We start from the raw sequence: 22,360 nt of genomic DNA on the forward strand, positions 1-22,360 counted from the left end.
GAGGCAGAGATTCAGAGGATCACGGTTCAAGGATAACCTGGGGAATAAAAGGTTTGCGAGACCCCATTTTAACCAGTGGCTAGGCACAATAGTGTGCACCTGCCATCCCAGTTCTGCAGGGAAACACAAACAGGATGATTACAATCCAGGACAGATGGGGCACAGCACAAGCTCTTACCCCAAAAGTAACGAGAGCAGGGCTGGGGGCGTGGCTGAAATGGAGAGCACCTGCCTAGCAAGCGCAAGGCCCTGAGTTCAAACCCAATACTGCTAACAAAGCAAAACAAAACACTCCCCCCGCCAAAAAAAAACCTGAATGTCAGATACATAGATTTGTTCATTTCTTTATGAATTCATTGCACATATATGTAGGATATGTGACTTGTTATGTGCATACTAAAGGAGGCATGAGAGAAAAAGCCACCATGCTTATGAAGCTTACATTCTGGTGGGAGGAGATAGCAAGCAAGGACACACATATTTATAAATGAAAATAGTTGTACGTGTAAAGTGCTGCGAGAACAAGCAAGTAGGGTGGTGTGATAGAGAGGGTGTGGAAATGGCAGTGAGGGGTTGGAGGCGGCCACCTCTGTGGAGGTGACATAGGAGCAGAGGCTGAGGACTAAAGACATAGCCACGCTAAGCTTGGAAGTAGGAGTGCTCTATCTAGAACACTGCTTCTCACTTGCTTTATTTTGGTGTTTGTTCTCATCAACCTTTGTTTGCAGGCAAAGGGAAAGGAATATATTTCGATGTAATTTCAAACTTACAGAAAAGTTCTAAGAATGTTATAAGGAAGTCTCGTCTCCTAGATTCACCAGTTGTTTATGTTTTGCCCCTTCTCTCTTCTCTCTAAACATACGGTATGCATATCACACACATACACATCACACACACACTTTTTCAGAACTCTTTGTGAATACACAGTGCAAACATGCTTTCCTTTTACGCCCGTACTTCAGTGTGCATTTCCTAGGAATAAGAACAACTCTTACATAACTGCAGTTCATAGCGAATCTGCAGTCTCTGTTGAAATTTGCTTTGATTGCTCCATCAATGACCTTTTAAAATTACACGTTTTTCCAGGTTCAGGATCACATACTACATTATTCCTCCTTTCTCTTTGTGTTAATGTGGAATAAATTATCAGCCATTATTTGTCTTTCTTGACCCTTTTTGTTTGCTTTTTTTTTTTTTTTGGTGGCACTGGAACTCAGGGCTTTGTGCTCTAAAGGTAGATGCTCTATGCTTGAGCCACACCTCCAACCCATGACCCTGAAGGATTTTTAAAAATGCAAAGTAATCATTTTCTGGGAGGTTCCTCTATTTGGGTCTGCCTGATATTTCCTGAGGACTCAACTCAAGTAATGCAGGAAGACCACAGAAGTGACATTAAGTCCGTCTTGGTGCATCAGACCAGAGGCACACAGTGTTGGTTTGTTCCAATACTCCTGACGGTAACTTTGGTTGTGCAGTTGGGGTGGTTTCCACCAGGTTTCTCCACCATGAAGTCATTGTTTTCCCCTTTGTAATTAGTAAGCCATTTGTGGGAAGGTGGTACTTTTATAATACAAATATTTGGATCCTCAGTTTTAGCCTTCATGGGCAATTTTCTTTCTGCATCTTTGCTTGTACTTAGTAGTTGGTGGGTATTTTGTCACTGTGACAAGATACCTGAACTAACTGACTTATAAGGAGGAAAGGTTTCTTTTAGCTCCGGTTTCAGAGGTTTCAGCCCATGGTCACGCGGCGCTTTTGCCTTTGCACCCGGGTGAGGCAGTGGGCTAGGCAGAGGTATGTGGCTGAGGAAGCCTGTTCCTCTCATGGCAGCGAGGGGGCAGAAGAGAGAGGATAGGCCAGGGTCTCACCCTCCCCTGCAAGGGCACATGCCCAGTGACCTAACCTTTTCCCACTAGGCCCCACTTCCTAAAGGCTCCATCACCTCCAATAGCATCTTGGGCTGGTGACCAAGCCAAGGGCCTTTGGGGGACACTTCAGATCTAAATTCTAGCAGCTGCCATCTTACTTTTCCTTTCCACATTTTCTTATAGAATCATTTGTTTCCTGCGTAACTATGAGCTCATGACGTCTATGTCAGTCAATCAGTTACAACCCACTGTGTGATAATTTTCAGAGTAAGCCAATGACAGCCCGTTAAACTGTTTGCTGGGACTGAGCCGTGGCTCATGTCTGTAATCCCAGCTCTTCAGGAGGTGGTGATTGAGAATATTTTGGTTCAAGGCCAGCCTGGTGAAAAAGTTAGCAAGACTCTCATCTCAACAAAACAAGCTAGGGGTAGTGGTGCATGTCTGTGATCCCAGCTACGTGGAAGGCATAGGTAGGAGGATCATGGTCCCAGTCCAGCCTGGGCAAAAAGCGTTAGATCCTATCTGAAAAACAACCACAGCTAAAGGGCTGGGGACATGGCTCGAGTGGTAGAAACCTAGAAAACTGCCTAGCAAGTGCATGGCCCTGAGTTCAAACCCCAGTACTGCCCAAAATAAATAAGTACATAAAGTAATTTCTCTGTTTCTGTGAAATGTCACCGTCATTCTTGAAGCATTTTCTTGCTTTCTTTGCAAAAAGATATTTCAGGGTCATTGGTACTTTCTCGGCCGATGCCCAGTCCTGGAATCAGCTTTCTCTCCAGTGGTGTTAGAAATATTTAGAATGCATGACTTGGTGCAGGGTGGGCTCCTGCTACCATGTGTTACTGTTTCTAGGCCCTCTTGGAACAAAGCCAGGAAGCTTCTTGACACGGAGTGTACATGTGTCACTGAGGACATCGTTGAAGTGCAGGTTCAGGCTCAGCAGGTCAGATTCGCCAGCAGCATGGTGTCTAAGAAGCCTCCAGGACATGGTGGTGCTACTGGTCCACACACACATTGTGAGCACCAAGGATGGAGGACAATGGTTCTCAGAATACGGGGCGAGTCAGAGTCCCCTGGAGGACGTGGTAAAGTACACAGTCCTGGGCCCTACTCCCACAGTTCCCAGTTCAGTAACTCTGGGGTGGGGACTGAGAAGCTGATATTTTTCTTTGGTTGTGCTGGGGATGGAATCCAGGGCCTTGTGCGTGCTGGACCAGCCCTTGACTACTGAGCCCCACGCCAGCTAGGAATCCTCAGGTGATGCTGCTGCTAGTGCTGGTCTGGGACCCCACGCTGAGACCCATCGAGGCCAACTTATTCAGGCCATTGGCTGACAATATGGTTGCACATTGGAATTCCTGGGGAAGGTGTTTTGGGTTTTTGTGTTTTGTTTTGAATATGGACCCTTAAGGCCCTAAAGATTACAATTTAATTGGTGTAGGACATCCTAGCCATTGAGAGTTTTATGAGCTCTGTAAGTGGTTCTCTTGTTCAGCACAGTTCGAGAAGATTGTTCTAGAAGCAAACGAAAAGGACTTTGAGAGGGAAAAAGCTTGGCTTTTTTTTTTTTTTTTTTTTTTTTGCGGTACTGGGGTTTGAACTCAAGGTGTACTCTTTGAGCCACTCCACCAGCCCTTTCTTGTGATGGGTTTTTCAAGATAGGGTCTCTTGAACTATTTGCCTGGAATGGCTTCAAACTGTGATCCTCCTGATCTCTGCCTCCTGAGTAGCCAGGATTACAGGTGTGAGCCACCCACACCCAGCCAGCTTGACATCTTTGAGGAATAACAAGGAGGCCAGTGTGTTTGGACAAAAGGAGGCGAGGTTAGCGAGATGGGCTCAGTTGGGAGGAGGAGGTGGTAGGTTGGGCCACCATTTAGATGTTACTTTGTCAAGATGGGAAGTCTGTGGAGGTGGTAGCGGGGGAGAGTGGAATGTCTGGGTCCTCACCTGATGGTCACAAGGCCATCTCTCCTCTTGCCAGTCCAGGCACTTTCTCCCCAAAGGAGTTTGGGTTGTGATGAATAAAGGATGAAATAGCTTCACAGCCTAAAAAATCTAAGTGATTTTCATAGTTTAAATATTGCTCATGGATTTTGTTCAGAGTAGAAATCTTTGAAAAGTAAGTTCAGGTGTCAAAATAAAGTATTGTGCTATGGAACAAGGATTTTGTGGATAGCAGACTTTCAGAAATTCATAAAGATATCCAGAAGTTCTTTGCTTTAAGAAAACTTACAGTGTATTGCACAACAGTGTGAATGTAACCTAATGCTACTGAGCTGTACCATTAAACATTGTTAAGATTATATGTTTTATAATAAACATTTTAAATAAATAATGCACAAATATTTCTCAAATGCCTGCTTTATGTAGGTGCGACAATGTGCTCATAGTATCAAGGTTAGAATGTAATTGTCAACTAACACACCTCACTTATATAGTGAGCAACTTTCAAAGATAACAAAGGGCAGGGATGAGCTTTCCAATATGAATCACTTAGGCCAAGACAGAATTACAGCTTTAGAGAAAAAGTTACTACTCATCATTTATTCAGCAGACCAACCTGCCACACATCAATTCTCCAACTTGCTCATTTTTATTCTTCAGGAAAGTTACCATGAGTACTTTGCTGCCCTATGGAAAACTGTGAATCAAGAATTTAAGCCAGGTAGGCTAAGTGAGACAGTACTCTGAACTTACGGAGTTAGGGAATGGATGGAGTTGGGAATAAACGTTTGCTTTAACAAATGACTCCTGAAGGAATCATTCCTTCCTTACTATCAAGCAGGGCCCTCTAGAGTGCGAATGACATGATTGATTTCACATGCACCACCGCGGAAACATAAGGAGCCCAGAGAGAGGCTGCTGGCGACAGGCCTTCTGTGATGTCAGTTCCAACAAAGTGATAATAACTTGGAGGTTTTGCTTATCTGTGCTATCCCCCAAAGGGCATTGCACAATATGAGTGTGCTTGGATTGGACAGGATTCCTGTGACACGATTCACTTTCTATTTTGATTCTGGCAATCCTTAACCTTTCTTCTAGGAAAGGGGATAAAAATCCTGTTAGTGAGCTCAGAATGAGCTGAGCAGAAGTAGGTATGGTCCCTGGGTAACTTTCAGCCACACTCCCAGGCCCTGATATTTGATGGAGGCTTGTCACCAGCTCTGTCAACCTGCCATGAAGATGACCTTCCCTTTCCCTGGGTTATTTGAGTCCTGAGTATCTGACAGTGATGTCATCATCTTGTGATGTTGCTGGGTGACATTGCTCACTGAGCTGGTCTACTCATTTCTCTTGTACCTTAAAGTAGAACTGAGAAAAACACTTCTGAGAACTATGAATGGGGAGGACAAAGGGCTCAGCAATGGTGAAGCCCCTGACCTTCATCTGATTTCCAATCCCTTACCATGACTAGCTTTGGTCCAACGTAGTTCCTAGTCTGGAAAAGTCATAAAGGAAGAACAGTTGCAAGAAGGTATCATGAGAATTTAGTAACCAGGCTGTAGCAGACTCAGCAAGACAGAAACTCTGAGCTCTAAAGGATGGCTTTGGTCCTTGCTGTAAAGACATATTTATTTAGGAGTGGTCTTTTACACTGTGGACCATCCACAGAGGCCTGACAGGCAGTTGGGAGGCAAAGCATAGTGTGAGAGCCACTGACTCTCAGTTCCTGCTGTGAGCCAGGCCCTGTGCTAGATCCTTTACGGACATCACCTTGGCTCGTCACCCTGTGCTGGGTACTGCTGCCATCCCCACTTTCTGGAGAAGGAAACAGGACCACAGAGGTCATGCCTGCTATTAGCTAGTCAGTGGTGGTGCTGTGTTTCAAAGATAGGCTTCGTGACTACAGAGTCTGCATCCTTATCTAGCTACACAACATCTATGTTGGCTGTCAGGTACTGTGACCAAAATTTTTCAAGAGCCCTGGACTTTTAAAATCAGTAACAGAGGGGCCATAGGCCTTTCTCTGAGGCACACATTGTTCAAGCTAAGCGCACACTGCACACTAAGACTGTGAGCAGGAACAAGAATCTGCTCAAAGAAGTGGCAGAGCCTGACCTCAAACCCTGACGCGAACTCCATTCACCCAGTGTCAGCTATGTGCACAGGACCAGCGTGCTGACAAAAACCATCCACTTTTTGTCATCTTAGTTCAATATCTTGGGGTGCGGACACCTTCCTCTCAGTACCTGTGGTACTTCTTATGCCTTCTGTCCTTCTTGGCCCCTGGAAGCAGCAGACAGTGTAAGGTTGGTGTTCCACAAACCATTTGCGTTTAGGGAGATAAATGACACAGCGCTCGTGGTCATGTTCATCTGCATTGACTACAAACCAGGAGGAACTGAAGTAGAAAAAGCAAAGAGCACAGCGCCCTCTGGTGGTAAGGTTAGGCTGCACCTGTTTGGCAGGTCTGTGGGACTTACTTAGGATCAAGAGTTCATGATAATGAGTTTTTATCACAAAGAAATGATAAGTGTTGGAGTAGAGAGATATGTTTACCCTGACCTAAACATCACAAAATGCAAACATGTATTAAAACATCTCATATCAATATATATAGATATATTTTTTGGTGGGACTGAGGTTTGAACTCAGGGTCTTGTGCTTGCTAGGCAGGCGCTCTACCACTTGAGTCATGTCCCAAGTCTTTTTGCTTTAGTTATTTTTTGAATAGGTTCTCATGTTTTTGTCACTGGGTGGGCCTGGACTGTGATCTATTTATGCCCTCCATGTAGCTGGGGTGACAAGGTATGTACCAACACACTTACTGAGTTGGGATCTAGCTAACTTTTTGTGGTAACTGGCCTCAAATCATGATCTCCCCATCTCTGCCTCCTGAGTAGAGATTGCCCATCTGTTTTTGTTTTTTTGAGACAGCATCTCACCATGTAGCCTACACCAGCCTCAAACTCATGATATTAATGTCTTAGTCTCAAGAGTGCTGGATTACAGGCATGTACCACCACACCTGGCTCCAATTTTTGTTTCTGTATACCAGTTAAAAATGCATTTTATTGAGAAAAATAAGGCATGTAAGTAAGGTGAGCTCTCTTAGGGGCATTAACACAAGCCCTTTAGAGGTGAATTCACCTTGATGAGAATCCCTTCATGTGAGCAGGTATACCCAGAAAGGGTGAGACGCTTGCCAAAATTTACAAATTATGTGGGTGATAGAGCAGAGTCTGGTGGGTTTGATTCCCAACTCTGCTGTTTTTACAGGCCCAGCGAGGGAGGAAATCATTCATTTGCCCCAGCGTGAGCATGGAAGACTGGCTAGCATTTGGCCCAAATGGTAACTGTTAACTCAGAAGGAAGACTCCTTCCTTCAGAAAGAGAAAGGAAGGTGAGATGGTGGCATGCAATTGGAGGGGGACCCTGCAGCCCCTAAATCCACACATCACACATGGCCTAGGGTCTGTGATGTGATGGTATGAACAGCCCCTGCTGGAGGTGAACCCACAATGGTCCTAACTTCTGTTGTAGAGCTCAATTAGTTTCTCACTGTGGCCTTGACAAGTCTCTTTCACTCCCCTGGGCTTTGCATGCTCGTCTGTGAAGGTTCTGAGTGACTCAGACCTCCGGTTCTCAGTAACCCCCACCATGTCCCACTGCCTTCCCTAGCTCACTCCTCTCCAGCCTGTTAGCCTGCTTTTGACCAGGAAAACTGTTCTGTTTTGCATTCAATCCTCTACTGATAGTTCCTGCATTTGGTAGTCATTTTTAATTGAATGAATCAAAATATTTCAAAGCCATGATTCTCCTGAAAATTACCCTGAGGGAAAAATAGTGGTGGTAATTGGATGAAGTCAGATGACAGAATGACCTCAGACAACTTCAGGGGTCTCCCACTGCTGCTTCAACTCTGTGCCTTCCGACCTGGGGACTGTGATGAGTCAGTAACATTCCAGTCCGGTCCCAGGCAGCCCACAGATACATTTTAGTCTTATAACCGACCTTAGAGCAGGTCATTCTCCCAGCTGGCAATTGCACAGTTGAATCTGAAGCCATGTTTTTCTGGCTCCATCACACTGCACCATCCTCTATGGTCACTTTTCCAACCCATGAAGGGCAACTCAGTGACTCCTGTCAACACCTGAGCTTACATTCCCATAGCACAGGATGTGAGTGGGAGGAGAACCAAGAAAAATTCCTCCAGGGTGATCAGTATCATAAGCTGCAGGGGGCATGCTGCTTTCACACCCACAAAACTTTTAGCAGTAGCCAAGAAAATAAGAATCTACATGCTCTGGTTTATTAAAATTGAGCAATGGATCTGGCAGGAATTTAAAACATTTGGCTTTGTCTTCTTCATTTCTTGTTAGTTTTCCATGCGAATTGATGCCTTGTTAGGTACCTGCAGCTGGCATCTACTTACATTCTCAGACATAAGGTGACAGGCAAGATGGCTGAAGGGTGAGAGGGGGAAGCGATGTCCAGCTGTGGAGAGGACACCAGTGTTTGGAAAACAAGGTGCACAGTTCACCTTAATCTGAAAGTACCCTTTGCTCACAATGCTGACCACAAAGTACTCTGTTCCTGCTCTTGTCATTTAGTCTTCTTCACTCACTGAGCATGGATTGAGGACAAACTCTTGGCCAGGTCCTGTGTCAGGGCTGTGAATATGGTCCCTGCAGGTAAGCAGCAACTGGTCTGCTGAGGCTCAGTGTTCTTCAAGTTACTCTATTTAAGTATTCTATTTAAGTCACTTTATTCTGCCCTCGCAGAAGCTCTGAGGACCCCCAGTACCTACTCCCAGTCTAACATCTGCCTTGTGTTGCAGGCCCTCCACCTAGGGGACTCTGGTTGCCATCAGGGCCAGCCATTGAACAAGCCTGGGTTCCACCCACCCTGACTCCCCCTTAGGGTGCTCAAGAGCCTACTAGGTCCACTCTTGAGGTGTGTCGTAAGAAACTCGTTACTAATAGTAAAGTCCTAAAGGACTTTCAATAATTTAGAGCAGCCTTAAGAGGGATTCCTGGCTAATAGGAATTGTCTCCGAACCCCCTCTCCGCCTTGCCTTTGGTTTTCTATAGAATACCCCTGTCCACTAGCAGAGGTGAACATCCTGCTTAGTTCCAGAGATGGGCATGTGACTCAGGCCTGGCCAATTAGAGCCTTTCATTCTCATGGCTGGAATGACTAGCCTGTGTATGGGTACATGAACCAATCAAATAGAATGAGACCACCGTGGCTGGCAGGCAGGGAGGTTGGAAGTCTCTGCCCAAGAATGAGAACAGAGTTCAGCAGAGCTGAGTGACAAACATCCATTGTGCTTCTTGCTCCAGCCAGAATGATGCTTGTCAGTAATTTCCCATGTTCAACCCAGGTGAACATTACTCACAGCTGGCAACTGTTCGCTCAATGAAGTATTCCTGTCCTAGTGGCAGCTAAGAGCAATGTGAACAGTAGCTAAGTATTATAAAAGGGTGTGTGAAGTCAGTGTCTGACTCTTAAGTGTCCAGAAGGATGACACCCCTAGTTTGGGGCAGTTCTTCAAAATTCACTCTTTGAAACCATCTATTTATAGCTAATGATTTTAGATTTACTTGGATACTCAAGTTATCTGGGTTTCAGAAATGGATCTACATTTTGTCTTTGTGGGAGGCAATGACAATTTGTCTTTCATGAAACCATCAAGACAAGGACTCAGGTGTGGTATCTGCTGGTGAGGCTTCCAAAGGAAAGACTGTCAGGAGGCTCCTTGTGAGCTGTGACACCAAGTTGCAGAAACCACAAGTCACCAGCTCCAATGACCATGGGCCATCTAGCTGGTGGCCAGAACTGAGTGCTGTGTGGCCTCAGAAGTCCAAGGCATGGCTTTTAGGGGCTATCAGACACATAATCCCAAGAGAACACCCCTGCAGACTTGTAGAGGTAACCTTGATGAAGGGCAGAGTCCTTCTTGAGATGGCCCAGCAGTGCAGAGTTCCAGCTCTGAAAAGGCTCCCAAACTCCTACCACCTCCTCTTCTTCTACTTGGTGACACAGATGGTTATTCTAGTCTATTATTGTCTCTATTCCTGTATCTTGGCAGCTAGATGAGTAAATGTGTTCATCCTGCAGTTAAGATTTGTGTATGTGTGTGTGAGAAGGTAGCTATGCCAGATTTTGAGGTTCCTAGAATTTTGGAAATACGTATAAACAAGTCTTCACAGCCAAAAGTTCTAGCATAATCTGTCAGTTCCAAGAGGAAAAGGAGAAAAACACTCAAAGGACAGAGTAGAGAATGTCCAGGAATTAACATGACTATCACAAACCAGTGAGTATGTGCAATCCTGGAGAGAACTGCAGCGTGGGGCAGAAGAGAGCCAGGTGGTCCATCATGTCATGGTGTGGTGCACACTGGGAGCTGATTTACTACCCAGAGAGCTGCAGCCTCCACATGCTCACAGGTAGGAGTCAGGCAGGGTCACAACCTGCTGCCACATACAGTAAGGAGCCTTTGCCTGAGGCATGATGTTCAAGGAATTATGGCGATTACCATGAGTCACCACCATTACCACTTAGGCAAGCACTCTCCTCAGAAAGGAATAGCCACCTGCTACTTCCACAATTGAAAGTCCCACTTTTTTCTACAGTGAACAGGTTGTTCCAAGCAGCTAACCTCCTGGGACCACTAAAGCTTAAGGATGCGTGGGGGTGGCCGGAGTGAAAGGAGGGGGTCTTCCCTGCCTATGTACACAAGATAAAACCTCCATCGACTCACCCACATTTGTTTTTCTCTTCTCCATTAACTTGTGGAGACAGGTACAATACTTAATGAAAACAAAACCTTTTTTTTTTTTTAAATGACATACACTTAAAGATTCTTTCTTGCACAAACATTGTGCCTATGTAAACATGTGCTTGATAATGGATTAACAAACATGCATTTAGCACAGTCACAGACAAGTCCTCCACAAAGCAGATTTTCTACACTGCAGAATGCAACAACCTACTTAGTGGAGGGTGTCAGGTTCTAAGTCCTGTCTTGATAAAGCTTTATAGATGTAACTTGTATATACTCTCCTCTTTTCTTTCAAGCATGAAGCACTGATTGAAGCCAAAATTGAAATAGCTTTGATTTTAGCCACATTCTACTGACTCTTGTTTTAGATGCCTGTTTTTGAGGGCCTGTGATCTAAGAGTGGAGAATGGTTCTTCAGTCATGAAATCAGTGCAGCATTGGCAGCAGACACTGTGTTTTTTGTTCTATTGAAATGTTAACCTTCACAACCATATGCTCCCTTTGCCCTGTCCCATTCTTATCTGGGTACTCTTCCCTGAGTATTATGGCATCCTATGTATGCACTGCTCCATCAGCACTGGCTTCACTGTCCTGAAAGAACACTAGGAATCACACTGACAAAAGTAATTCCTGATACTCAACTTGGTGCCTCATACATCTTCTCAGTAAAGGTGGATTAAGTGAATGTCAGACAGACGCCTGAAGAAATCACAAGATAGGAGACTGCATTAAAAAAAAATAAAAATAAAAAAGGAAACATCAAATTTAAGTGAAAGGAAACTAATCAGAAATTGTCTGCAAGAACAATGGAGCAAACCAAATCCTGAAAGAGTTCAACATCTTGGTAGTCACATTTATTGGAAGTGTTGAAGAAAAATACAAATGCCATTTAGCTGAAGAAGTTGTAAGTTATTTGCAAATCAACTCATTTCAGGGGTGGAAGAATCCTTGGGTCATTTCTTAATATCAAAATGTATGCAGGCTTCTCTCTTTGAATGTTTTGTACATTTAAAGAGGCAACTGTACAAAGTGTCCTATTTCCTACACAGGATAGACTCTTTGTTTCAGCCAACTCTCAGCGGAGGGGCAACAAGTACAACACCATCTCCCCGGACAAAGAGCATTGGAATATTCCGTTTTGTTGACTGGAAAAGAAAGAGAAAAATCAAAACACATTTATACGAATACATGTATTATTTATTTTTTGTACAGAAAAATTTAAGATGGATTCATCATAACACAAAAAACTGGATTAAAAAAAAAACCCTGATCACAAGTATGGTACTTATATACATATGAAGACAGCATAATGAAACCCACCAAACACTGAAAAAGAAGAGGGAGAATGGAAATAAAATGGAGGGGTGAACTTCTTCAAGGTAAACTATACACATGTATGGAATTATCACAGTGAAATCCCCTTGTCTTGTTAATGTATGATACTAATAATAAGAAAAAAGCTTTTCTTATCTTTGTAGCACAAAGAAACAATCTATTCAGTTTTCTTTTTCTTGGATATTGACAATTATGGCAGAGACTGGTGGTGCTACTCACTGAAACCCATTCTACTCTTCATGGGCACACAGCTAGACTACATTTCCCATGCTCCCTTGTAACCAGCATTGCAATCTATAGGACTGAGTTTTAACCACTGGGAAGTGAAAAGAGCCTCATCCAGACTAACTCATAAACTATCCATGAGTAGCCATTTGTAGCCATTCTTCTACCATTGGATGGACTGATAACACTGAGAACTCGGGACAGCAGAGTCACCAATAAAAGGCCTGGGTCCCTGACTTACCACCTGAAATCAAGCTATTGTGTAGACTGACAACCCTGTTATGGACTGCCAAGAGGGCAGGAAATAAGCTTCCACTGTGTTCAGGCATTATAGTTGTTTCTATATGCTCTTGGAGGTCCAAATATGGAATGCATATCTCAAGGCTGTAGCTTACTGGTCATACTGTAAACAGTTTTATGGCATGTTTGAGATCCCTATTATGTCTTGGCAAAATGTTAGGTAAATCTTGGAAAGCAGCCCAAAGGCCTCCCAGATTTATAGACACTGGGGGAAAATATTGAAAAAAACCAAATGTTAGTAGGTGTTGCTGTTAACTGGATGTGTTCAGCAGGGAAGTACAAGAAAGAGATGAGCTCAGGCAAGGACTGACTGGTTTTAAAGCACAGATGAAAAGAAACAGGATTCATAGGGTGAGAAAAGCCAGTTGCTTTTACACTCCAAACTATGGAAGTATTTTAAAAAGCTTTGATTAAGCTGAGGGGGTGCTCTAGGCAGAGGGGGCAAGATGGCTCAGTTACAAGAGGGCCCCACATTCCCAAGAGAAACCAAGTGGTGAGCCACCAAACCATGAAGCATTTGGTGAAGGAAAGTGGATGGCTAAAAAACTAGGCTGGGGCCAAATAATACAGACCTTTAGCAGTCTACAAAATGGGCATTCCAATTGTGGGGGAACAAGCGCCAAAGAGCAGGCTGACTGCTTTCTCCTTCCTATTAGCAAATCAGTAATCAACCAAATCATTCAGAAATTAATTATGTAAGTTACAGGAAAAAAACTCCAAAACGATCTATAGTCTGTGGGTTCCCTGTTTTGGTAATGTTGATGTTCATTAGTTAGTTCAACAGAGTAAAGAGAACAATACAGCGGGCAAGGTGAGAAAGCAGAGCCTGCCCCATCTTAGATGGAAATAGAGTATAGGAAGGCAAAGCAGTAGTTGTTCATGGTTCTGAGTGACACTGACGGTGGATACTCCCCATGATATTGCCATCTGCCCTTTCTCTGCCTATTGGTAACACATCACACTGCAACGAGAAGCTATTGTTTACATCTAAGAGCCTACAAGATAAGGTTGCTTGCTTGGCTTCTCTTTTTTTTTTTTTTGGCAGGATTGGGGTTTTGAACTCAGGGCCTCCTGCTTGCTAGGCAGGAGATTTGCCACCTAAGCCATTACACCAGCCCAATAAGGTTGCTTGTACAAGTAGACAGGCCTTCCTGTACAGAAAGCAGCCATGATACACTTTGCAGAGAAGATAGTTTTTTTTTCTTTATAGATAAAATGAGAAAAGTATTTTCTACCATCCAGTGGTTTACCATTTTACCCAGTAAATCATGGCAATGTAGAAAACATCTCACTGATTAAAGAGGTTTTACTTAATGTTCTGCATCTGCAACTCTGGAGGCAAGAGAGGTCACATATGCTAGCCAGACAACCGTGGTAGCCTTCGGGGACAGCAGCTGGTAATCTATATGGAGGCCAGTGACTACTGAGACTGTGACAGGCACTCTCCCTAGAGAAATGCACATGTGCTCAACATCTTCATCAGTGTCAGGAGGAATCCTGCTCTTAGCAGGTGTCCCCTAAGAATGGACACCATGACTGATGAGTCAATTATGTCACAGTGAGAGCATTTAAATGTTTATAAAGATTCTATTTCTGGGCCAAGAACAGTGGCTACTCAGGAGGTGGAGATTAGAAGGCTAGTGGTTTGAGGTGAGCTTGGGTCAAAAGTTAGCAAGATAAGACCCCATCGCAACAAAAAAGCCAGGCATGGTGGCACAGGCCTGTCATCCCACTTACTTGGGAGGTGTAAGTAGGAGGATCATCCAGGCCAGCCTGGGCAAAAAAATGCCAAAACTCTACTTGAAAAATAACTAAAGGAAAAAGGGCTGGAGGCATGAATCAAGTGGGAAAGCACTTGCTTATCAAGCACAAAGCCCTGAGTGTAAAGCCTAGCACTACCAAAAAATGTATTCTATGGTGAAATTTTTACGTTAATAATGTTACATGAAAAAAGCAGCATGTAAAACTGCATATTCCATATTTCATCATATATAAGAAATCATTTGAAGCTTTGGTTTAGATAAAAAGGGGGAAATGATGCCAATTAAACACACACTTTTTTCTTAACATTTCAGCTATAAGAAGCAACCAAAATTTAGAGATGTTAAAATACAAGAAAAAGAAAGTACATTTTAGAATTGGTACATTATAACTGTATCCATGTTAAAGGTAAAAAAGTCTACAAAAACAAAAGTTATTAAATGACACCTCTGACTGGAAAAAAGAAAGTCAAATGTCCACTCTCAGAGAGAGAAAGAATGCTGGCAAAGGAACCAGGAATGGTCAGAGAGAGAAAGAAACCAGGACAGGGCTGATGTTCACTAGGTACCTGTCACTAATCTGAAGCTTCTCATGTAACCTCTCAATGAATCTGCGAGAGCCGTATGAAGCAGGTACTGTTATCACACCTATTTTACAAACAAGGAAACTCTGCTACAGACAGGTTAGGTAAATTGACTCAATTATACATATATAGGTGGTGAGCAGGGGGTCAAGCTTTGAACTCAGGCAGTCCTGAAATCTAAGCCCACATTTAGTCACTACGGTATATCAGAGTTGGAGACGGGCCTGACAATACATAAAAAGACTTTTCTGATGAGATCATTGGTGATATTAACAAATGTGATTGTTAAAGAGTTAACGATTAGAATGTGTCATTACTTGGAAGATGTGCATAATTCACTGAACTAATGGCCAGTGCCTGCTGTTAGCAAAATGTGCATGAGTAAGAGGGCCATTTGAAGTAAGAATATAAAAAGTTCACTGGCATGAGTCCACATACCTCAGTGCAACTAACCTTCAGGAAACTACTACTTGTTGAGTGTGGGTATACTATCAAAAGCAAGTATCCACAAAACATGCTCTTCCCTCTCCCAGCTACCGGTCTTTGTGGCTAGATGATTTTCTTCAACTACAACAATATATATATAACAGATTAAATGCAGGAAAAAAAATGTGTGAATCTGGTTGTCATCAATTAAACCAGGCAACAGAGATTTGCTAATATACAAAACAAATACATGTCTAAGTATTTTGTTTTAGAAAATTAACAGTTATCATTTATAAAACTGTTACTTCTTAGCTGGGTGTGTGAATCATGTCTACAATACAACACTCAGAGGATGAGGCAAGAGGATGTTGAGTTTAAGGCCAGCCTGGGCTACTTAGCAAGTTTGGGGCTCTGTCTCAAAAAACAAAACAGTGTAACAGCAATAAACAAAATAAAACAAAAAACCCAAAACACCAAGAAAAAACAACTTACTTAACATTAACAAAGTGATAGGTTTATACTTCTAAATGAATTAATATTTTCTAGATTTCTCAGTTTTGGTTTCTAATACACTCAGTACTGATAGAACAAATCCATATAACGTGAAACACTATCATCGTGTATTAATGTCATACACCAGCACACGCAGGTACCTAGCACTGTCACGTCTCACTGAATCTGGTGCCTCTGGATAAATGGAGGTATTCCTGTGTACCAGAGAGAGTCTACAAAGCTAGTTCTCTGGCTCAAGGGAGTCCACGTAGGAAGTGGCCAAGTCAGTACTGGTATGTTTGATTGTAAAGCCCTTGCTGTTAATTGCTACTTGTACACAAGTAGGTTTTAAAACATGGCAGGCTTCCCATAAATATGTGTTAGCTGTCACACACTGAAAACAACTGACATTTTCCAAGTGATGAATAAAAGTCATGACTTACTTTATATATCTCTTCATATGTCTCTTCATCAATTTCTATAGTGGTCACAGTTTCTTCCACATCTCCCAGGATCATATTTAAATGTTGGTCATAAGCCTGAAGTGGGAGGATGAGGAATCAAAATATTTAATTGAGAAACAATGAACAGGGTTTACAATATGAAAATGACTCAATTACAAGTAACTACATTTAACACTTATACCACAAACTGATACGTGCAAGTAAAAAATCCTGCTGTGCTAGTATACAAATAATTTTCAGTGACAACTTAATTGGCGTGATAAAAGTATAACTTTATGACCAAAAATGATTTACTCAAAATAAACTGAAGTTCTTTTTTAAGCAAATTCTTCACTTATCAGACTAGTTCCACCTGTACGGTAGAACTTCCTGGGGCCTTGCTCAGAAACCACTGACATTTATTTCTAACAAAGTGTTACACGGTTTGCCCACATGCGAGACAAAAATAGACTATCAGTCACAAGTCACATAGGGAACTGCTAGGCAGGGAGTATAGGGTCACTTAGTATAGAGGCAATAGAGTGCATGGAGAGCTGAAGAATCCTCTAAGAGTCAGGGGTAACATGAGTGTCCTGGGGTGTGTGCATGTAATTAAGTTCAGTTCTATTTTTTTTACCTCAAAGCATCACTGTTGCATTTTGCAGCGCTCCTCTCCCCGTAAGGCTAACTGTAGATTACTGTGTCCCCATTTCTCTATTGCCTTTCCAGCCCCAGAGGTTATCTTCAGGTTTCATGGGAGGTGCAACCATAGTATTTAAGAGTGGGGCTGAAGTAAGCCTGCCTAGGTTCATATTCTAGTTCTCCCTATACTGATTATGTTGCCTTGAGCAAGGAACTTCCCATTTCTGAGCCCAAGCTTCTTCAACTGCAAAGTGGGAACAATTAGTATCTATCCTCTTGGGGTTCTATAAAGATTAAACGAAGCCAGGCACTGCTGGCTCACTCCTGTAATCCTAGCTACTCAGGAGGCAGAGATAAGGAAGATCACAGTTTGAAACCAGCCCAGGCAAACAGTTCGAGAGATCCTATCTCAAAAAAATCAATCATGAAAAGGGACTGATGGAGTGGCTCAAGGTGTAGGCCCTGAGTTCAAGCCCCAGTACAGCAAAAAAAAAAAAAAACCAAAAAAAAAGATCAAATGTTAGCAGTTTTAAATCAGTTTAGAGTAGAACAATAGTAATAAAAATAACAAGCCAGGGGTGGTGGCATATGTCTGTAATCTTGGCACTTGGGAGGCTGAGGGATCATGAGTTCGAGGCAAGTCAGAGCAACTTAGCAAGACCCTGTTTCAAAATAAAAACTAAAATCAAAGGTTAGGGGTGTAGCTCAGTGGTAGGGCACTTGCCCAGCATGAATGAAGCAGTGAGTTCAATCTCCAGTACCACACTGCCTCCTCCCCCCAAAAACAAAACCCAACACACTTAGGAAAGTAACAGTGATTGGAGAGGGACAAAAGTTTCAGTATACTCCTTATGAACAAATGGGGTCACTTCAAGGGATCAAATGTATAGAAATAACTAGGTATGCACAAAGAAACATGTTTACAAATGCCTGCAAAAAATGAAGAGCAATCTAAATGTCAGTGCTTTTGCATACAGAATCCTATGTGATCATTAGGCTGCTGCCCAGATTCTCCTTGATATAAATAAAGGAGGTTCACTCTTGGGGATATACCCAAAAGACTGTTACTCCAGAGGCACCTGCACATCCATGTTTATTGCGGCACTATTCACAATAGCCAAGTTATGGAAACAGCCAAGATGCCCCAGCACTGACGAATGGATTAAGAAAATGTGGTATCTATACACAATGGAATTTTATGCAGCCATGAAGAAGAACGAAGTGTTATCATTCGCTGGTAAATGGATGGACTTGGAGAACATCATTCTGAGTGAGGTTAGCCTGGCCCAAAAGACCAAAAATCGTATGTTCTCCCTCATATGTGGACATTAGATCAAGGGCAAACACAACAAGGGGATTGGACTATGAGCACATGATAAAAGCGAGAGCACACAAGGAAGGGGTGAGGATAGGTAAGACACCTAAAAAATTAGCTGGCATTTGTTGCCCTTAACGTAGAGAAACTAAAGCAGATACCTTAAAAGCAACTGAGGCCAATAGGAGAAGGGGACCAGGAACTAGAGAAAAGGTGAGATCAAAAAGAATTAACCTAGAAGGTAACACACATGCACAGGAAACCAATGTGAGTCAATGCCCTGTATAGCTATCCTTATCTCAACCAGCAAAAACCCTTGTTCCTTCCTATTATTGCTAATACTCTCTCTACAACAAAATTAGAAATAAGGGCAAAATAGTTTCTGTTGAGTATTGAGGCGGGGGGGGGGGGGAGAGGGAGGGGGCGGAGTGGGTGGTAAGGGAGGGGGTGGGGGCAGGGGGGAGAAATGAACCAAGCCTTGTATGCACATATGAATAATAAAAGAAAAATGAAAAAAAATAAATAAAGGAGGTTCATTCAGATGCAGAATCAATGACTATGAGAAAAAGTGTTGAAAACTATGTATAGCAAGAGTTCTCTGGCTCCCCCTTTTTTTGGACCAGCTGAAGCTGGTCTCAAATTCATGATCCTCCTGCCTCAGCCTCCTGACTGCACGCACTACCACGCCTGATTAAGATCTCCAATATTTTTCTTATAGGTGGTGTATGTATTGTAATTAGATGCATACAGACATAAGTGTGTGTGTGTGTGTAAATATACAGAAAAGATCTGAATGCTATAAACCCAGTGTTCAACAGTGGGTAACAATTGAGGAAATGGGATTTCACCTTTTACTCTATTTTTGTGCTGTTTAATTTTTTTTTTTTTTTTTTTTTTGGTGGTGGTGCTAGTGATTGATCCCAGATCCCTGTCCATGCTTGGCAAGTGCTCTACCACTGAGCTACATCCCTAGCCTGTTGTTTATAGTTTTTTTATATAACAAAACACATATTTATGAATATATCAGTATCTTAAACAAACAAAAAGGAGGACAAATAAATTTATTCATAAAAAAACAGAAAAGAAAATGAAAGGGAAGATGTTCTATGTTGACATATTCTTGTTAAAGAGAAAAAATAATAAAAATATGAAAAAAAGATTAGTTGTATTTGACTTATGGAAATACCAATGACTTTCCACCTCCTTTTCTTCCACAATTCAAAGTACTTTCTCACACTGGACAATTTCTACATTTCAAAGGCCTGAGGGTAGGAATTCAAGGTAATTCGGAACATTTACTTACATGTAATCTGCCTCGAAGCTCCCGGTCATTTCTCATCTTCACATAAATTCGTTCATCCAGGCTGAGTCTGATGAGATCCAGAGGCTCCTCTACAGTATTGGTAGTTTGTTGCTGACAATAGAAACAGGCTCACTAATTTAACACTAGAGATAGTGCAATGTTTGAATCACTGCTATGCTGTGACATGGGCAAGTTGCTGTACCTTAGTCTTCTAATTTGTAAAATGGGGGAAACAAGTTTGTTCCTAATACTGTTCTTGTGAGGCATAAGTGATACACGAAGGCTTAGAACACATACAATGCCTCTTGTACATTAACTGCTATATAAGTGAGGACTAAAACATATACATAGAAAGAAGCTGTACAACAAAATAATCACGACTGCACTTTGTTCTCTCAAAATCCAAACTACTGGACCCAATTTCAGGGTATAAGGCGACAGTCATGGGCACCTTAGCTTTATTTCAAGTGTCACTAATCATTTGAAAAATATTCCGCACTTGTAAAATGAGAAAGCCACTCTCCTTGAGGAAACTTGAGAAGAATAAATGATCTAATACCTGGCAAACAGAAAATACTTATAAATGGTTCTCATTACTATTAAAGAACTGTTGGAAATGGGTTTCAGAGGTCAGAGCTAGGATGACCTGTGGTTAAATACATGGAAGGAATGGTTGCAGTCATCAAGAGTTGGTAACGATTATTCAAGGCTCTTCAGTGAGTACAGGAGGCCAGTGGAAGGTTACTGAAGGTTACAGGCTCTACAGCTTCAAAGGGCTAGACCAGAGACACAAAAATTTTCCTGACTTCAACTGGTACCTCCACCTCAGTTCAACAGGTGTTTGTTAAGGACCACATAACCAACCACTGGAGTATAATAATACAGAATTTACAGTCCCTGCCCTCAAGCTTATTCTAATGTGAAGAAAGGCATACAAACATAGAATCATGATACTATAAAAGTACTCATGAAAACTCTACTGCTATTTAAACCTCAGACTAGGATAACCACTGTGCACCCTTTTCATCCTGTAGCTTTAAATACTGCCTTTTCAAAGATGCCTCCCTTGATCATTTGGTTGATTCACTCAAAAAATATTTTTGAGTGCTTTCAGCACGGTTCTTAGGTCTAAGAAGAGTAAGCAGAACAAATCCCCGTTCTTATGGCGCTTGCATTCTAGTGGTCATATTTTAATATGAAAAAGAATTAACATGCTATGAAGTCAAAGCAGGGTAAGCAGACTGCTATTTTATGTAGATGGCCAGGGGAATTCTCTTCGATCAAGTGAGATTTCAGTAGAAAGTTGAAGTTGTGGCCTAATCCACAGAGACAACTGAGGAAGAGGCAAGAGTGGGTGAAACAGCCTGCAGAATCATGTTATTCTGAACAGCATTCTTCTTTCCTTCATAGCATGTCACAGTTCTTCTGTATCTCACATAACCACACCTACTTTTATCTGTCCTCCCCCAAAACGTAAGTTCCAAATAAGGAAAGGGATCACTGACGTCAGTGCCAGTGTACCTGGCGCTCGCAACAGCGTGTAAGCGTACAAGCTGTGTTTGCTGAGTGGGTATGCAACTGCTGTCGTGACAGGAGTAGTGACATTAACTCCTTAATTGGACTGTCGCCTTTTCTACTGGAATCTCGACAGCTCCGGGAGGCGGGCAGGCAAAAGCACCTCCCTTCTACAGAGTGGAGAAGAAGTCTTATCTTCATCATCTGCAGATGAAGCTAAGACTCAAAAAAAAAAAAAAAAAAGGCGTGACGAATAACTTGCCAGGCGGGCTCAAAGATCCCTGGGTCAAATTAAATTAGGAGGGGGCGCGTTCCGGAAGGCCGCGGTGACCCACAGGAGGAGGCACGAAAGGCCGTTTTTCCGTGGGCTTGAAAAAGCAGCTCCGGTACGCGAGGGAGGCTGAGGACCGCCAGGTGCTCTGAAGCAAGCCCCTTAGAACACACTTACTTGGTCCACGTCGTCCGCCATGCTTCAAACCCTGCGCCCTTTCCCTCCTCTCGCGAGAACAGGAGCGCAAGCCGCGCTTCCGGAAGCGAGAGGGCGCCGCGCGCCGGAAGTAGAAACAAGCCTGTTTTGGTCCCTTCTTGCTTCCGGTAGCTTACATTGGCCTTTTGGAGCTGGGGCGGAGCTTCGTCAGAGTGAGTAGCTGGGTCCATTTCCCTCGGTCTGGTGCGTCACACACCAAGGGAGTCTTGCCCGGGCAGCATGGCTCGCAAGCGCCCGGCGGGCAGGAAGCCGCGGGGATGCGGAGTGCGCGGCCCGAAGGCCAAGGGCAGGAGCACGGCCAAGCCCGAGGAGAAGGAGGCGGGTGAGAGCGAGGCCGGGCCGGGCTCTGCAGGGAGACGCTGCAGGAGGGCGGCGGAGGCCGGGGCTCGGGCGGGGAGCCGCCGTGGAGGTGAGGGACGGAGCTGTGCTTTTCCGCGGCGTCCGGCGCTGCCTAGGCCTCGCCGACATCCCTGGGCTCTTGTCCTCTGCGCCAGGAGCCAGGCTCCCTGAGCCGCTGCTTGGCCACGAGTTCCCCTGCGCTGCTGCTTGCCCGTTGCCCCGAGGATGAAAACAGTCTCTTGGCAGCTGTTGGGATCCAAACGGGAAAAGGCAGCGCAGGTGTTTTGGGTCCCCAGAAGACGGACGGACCACAACATGCAGTGCTGTAGCGTGCCGACTTCCAGAATAACAGTTTAAGCTAAACCTCATCCCGAATTCTGGTCTCGGATTCAACGTAACCCCACCTGGATATCTCCTAGGCGTCTTAACTTTTCCATGGGCAAAGCACAGCTCTCGATTTTCCCATTTAACATATCCTGTTACCAGTTTTTCGCGTCTCAATGAACGATCCCTTCATCCACTTGTTAAAGCAAAGCCCCATCTTTTCCTTACACGCACACTTCCATTTCGTCAGCAAGTCCAGCCAGTTCAG

The 22,360-nt window shown here is 43.4% G+C and overlaps 2 protein-coding genes across 6 annotated transcripts in view; one reads left to right on the plus strand and one right to left on the minus strand.

Moving 5' to 3' along the window:
- Positions 1-11,426: 11,426 nt before the first annotated feature.
- Lsm3 (LSM3 homolog, U6 small nuclear RNA and mRNA degradation associated) lies at positions 11,427-21,531 on the minus strand. Its single transcript, XM_020175691.2, has 4 exons — positions 21,391-21,531; positions 19,428-19,538; positions 16,168-16,263; positions 11,427-11,747 (listed from the first exon to the last, which is right to left on the minus strand). The coding sequence occupies exons 1-4, from the start codon at positions 21,409-21,411 to the stop codon at positions 11,667-11,669; spliced, it is 309 nt and encodes a 102-aa protein (XP_020031280.1). The 5' UTR covers positions 21,412-21,531; the 3' UTR covers positions 11,427-11,666.
- Positions 21,498-22,360, plus strand: part of Xpc (XPC complex subunit, DNA damage recognition and repair factor) — a 32,347-nt gene continuing 31,484 nt past the window's right edge. For 2 of the 5 annotated variants that reach the window (XM_074044495.1, XM_074044497.1), the window contains exon 1: positions 21,588-21,838. In XM_074044495.1, coding sequence (XP_073900596.1) covers positions 21,649-21,838 — 190 coding nt within the window. In that variant the 5' untranslated portion in view covers positions 21,588-21,648. The other 3 variants (XM_074044496.1, XM_020175678.2, XM_074044498.1) reach the window with 2 other exon arrangements.

Source organism: Castor canadensis, chromosome 10, assembly GCF_047511655.1.
Source record: "Castor canadensis chromosome 10, mCasCan1.hap1v2, whole genome shotgun sequence".
NCBI classification, from domain to species: Eukaryota; Metazoa; Chordata; class Mammalia; order Rodentia; family Castoridae; genus Castor; species Castor canadensis.

Bases quoted from the DNA above. Each gene is read 5' to 3' on its own strand.
- Lsm3 (XM_020175691.2), bottom strand. From the start codon at position 21,411: ATGGCGGACGACGTGGACCAA. The intron at 19,539-21,390 runs GTAAGTGTGTTC...TTCTATTGTCAG, and splicing joins TGGCGGACGACGTGGACCAA to CAACAAACTACCAATACTGT. The intron at 11,748-16,167 runs GTAAGTCATGAC...TTTCTTTTCCAG, and splicing joins CATATGAAGAGATATATAAA to TCAACAAAACGGAATATTCC.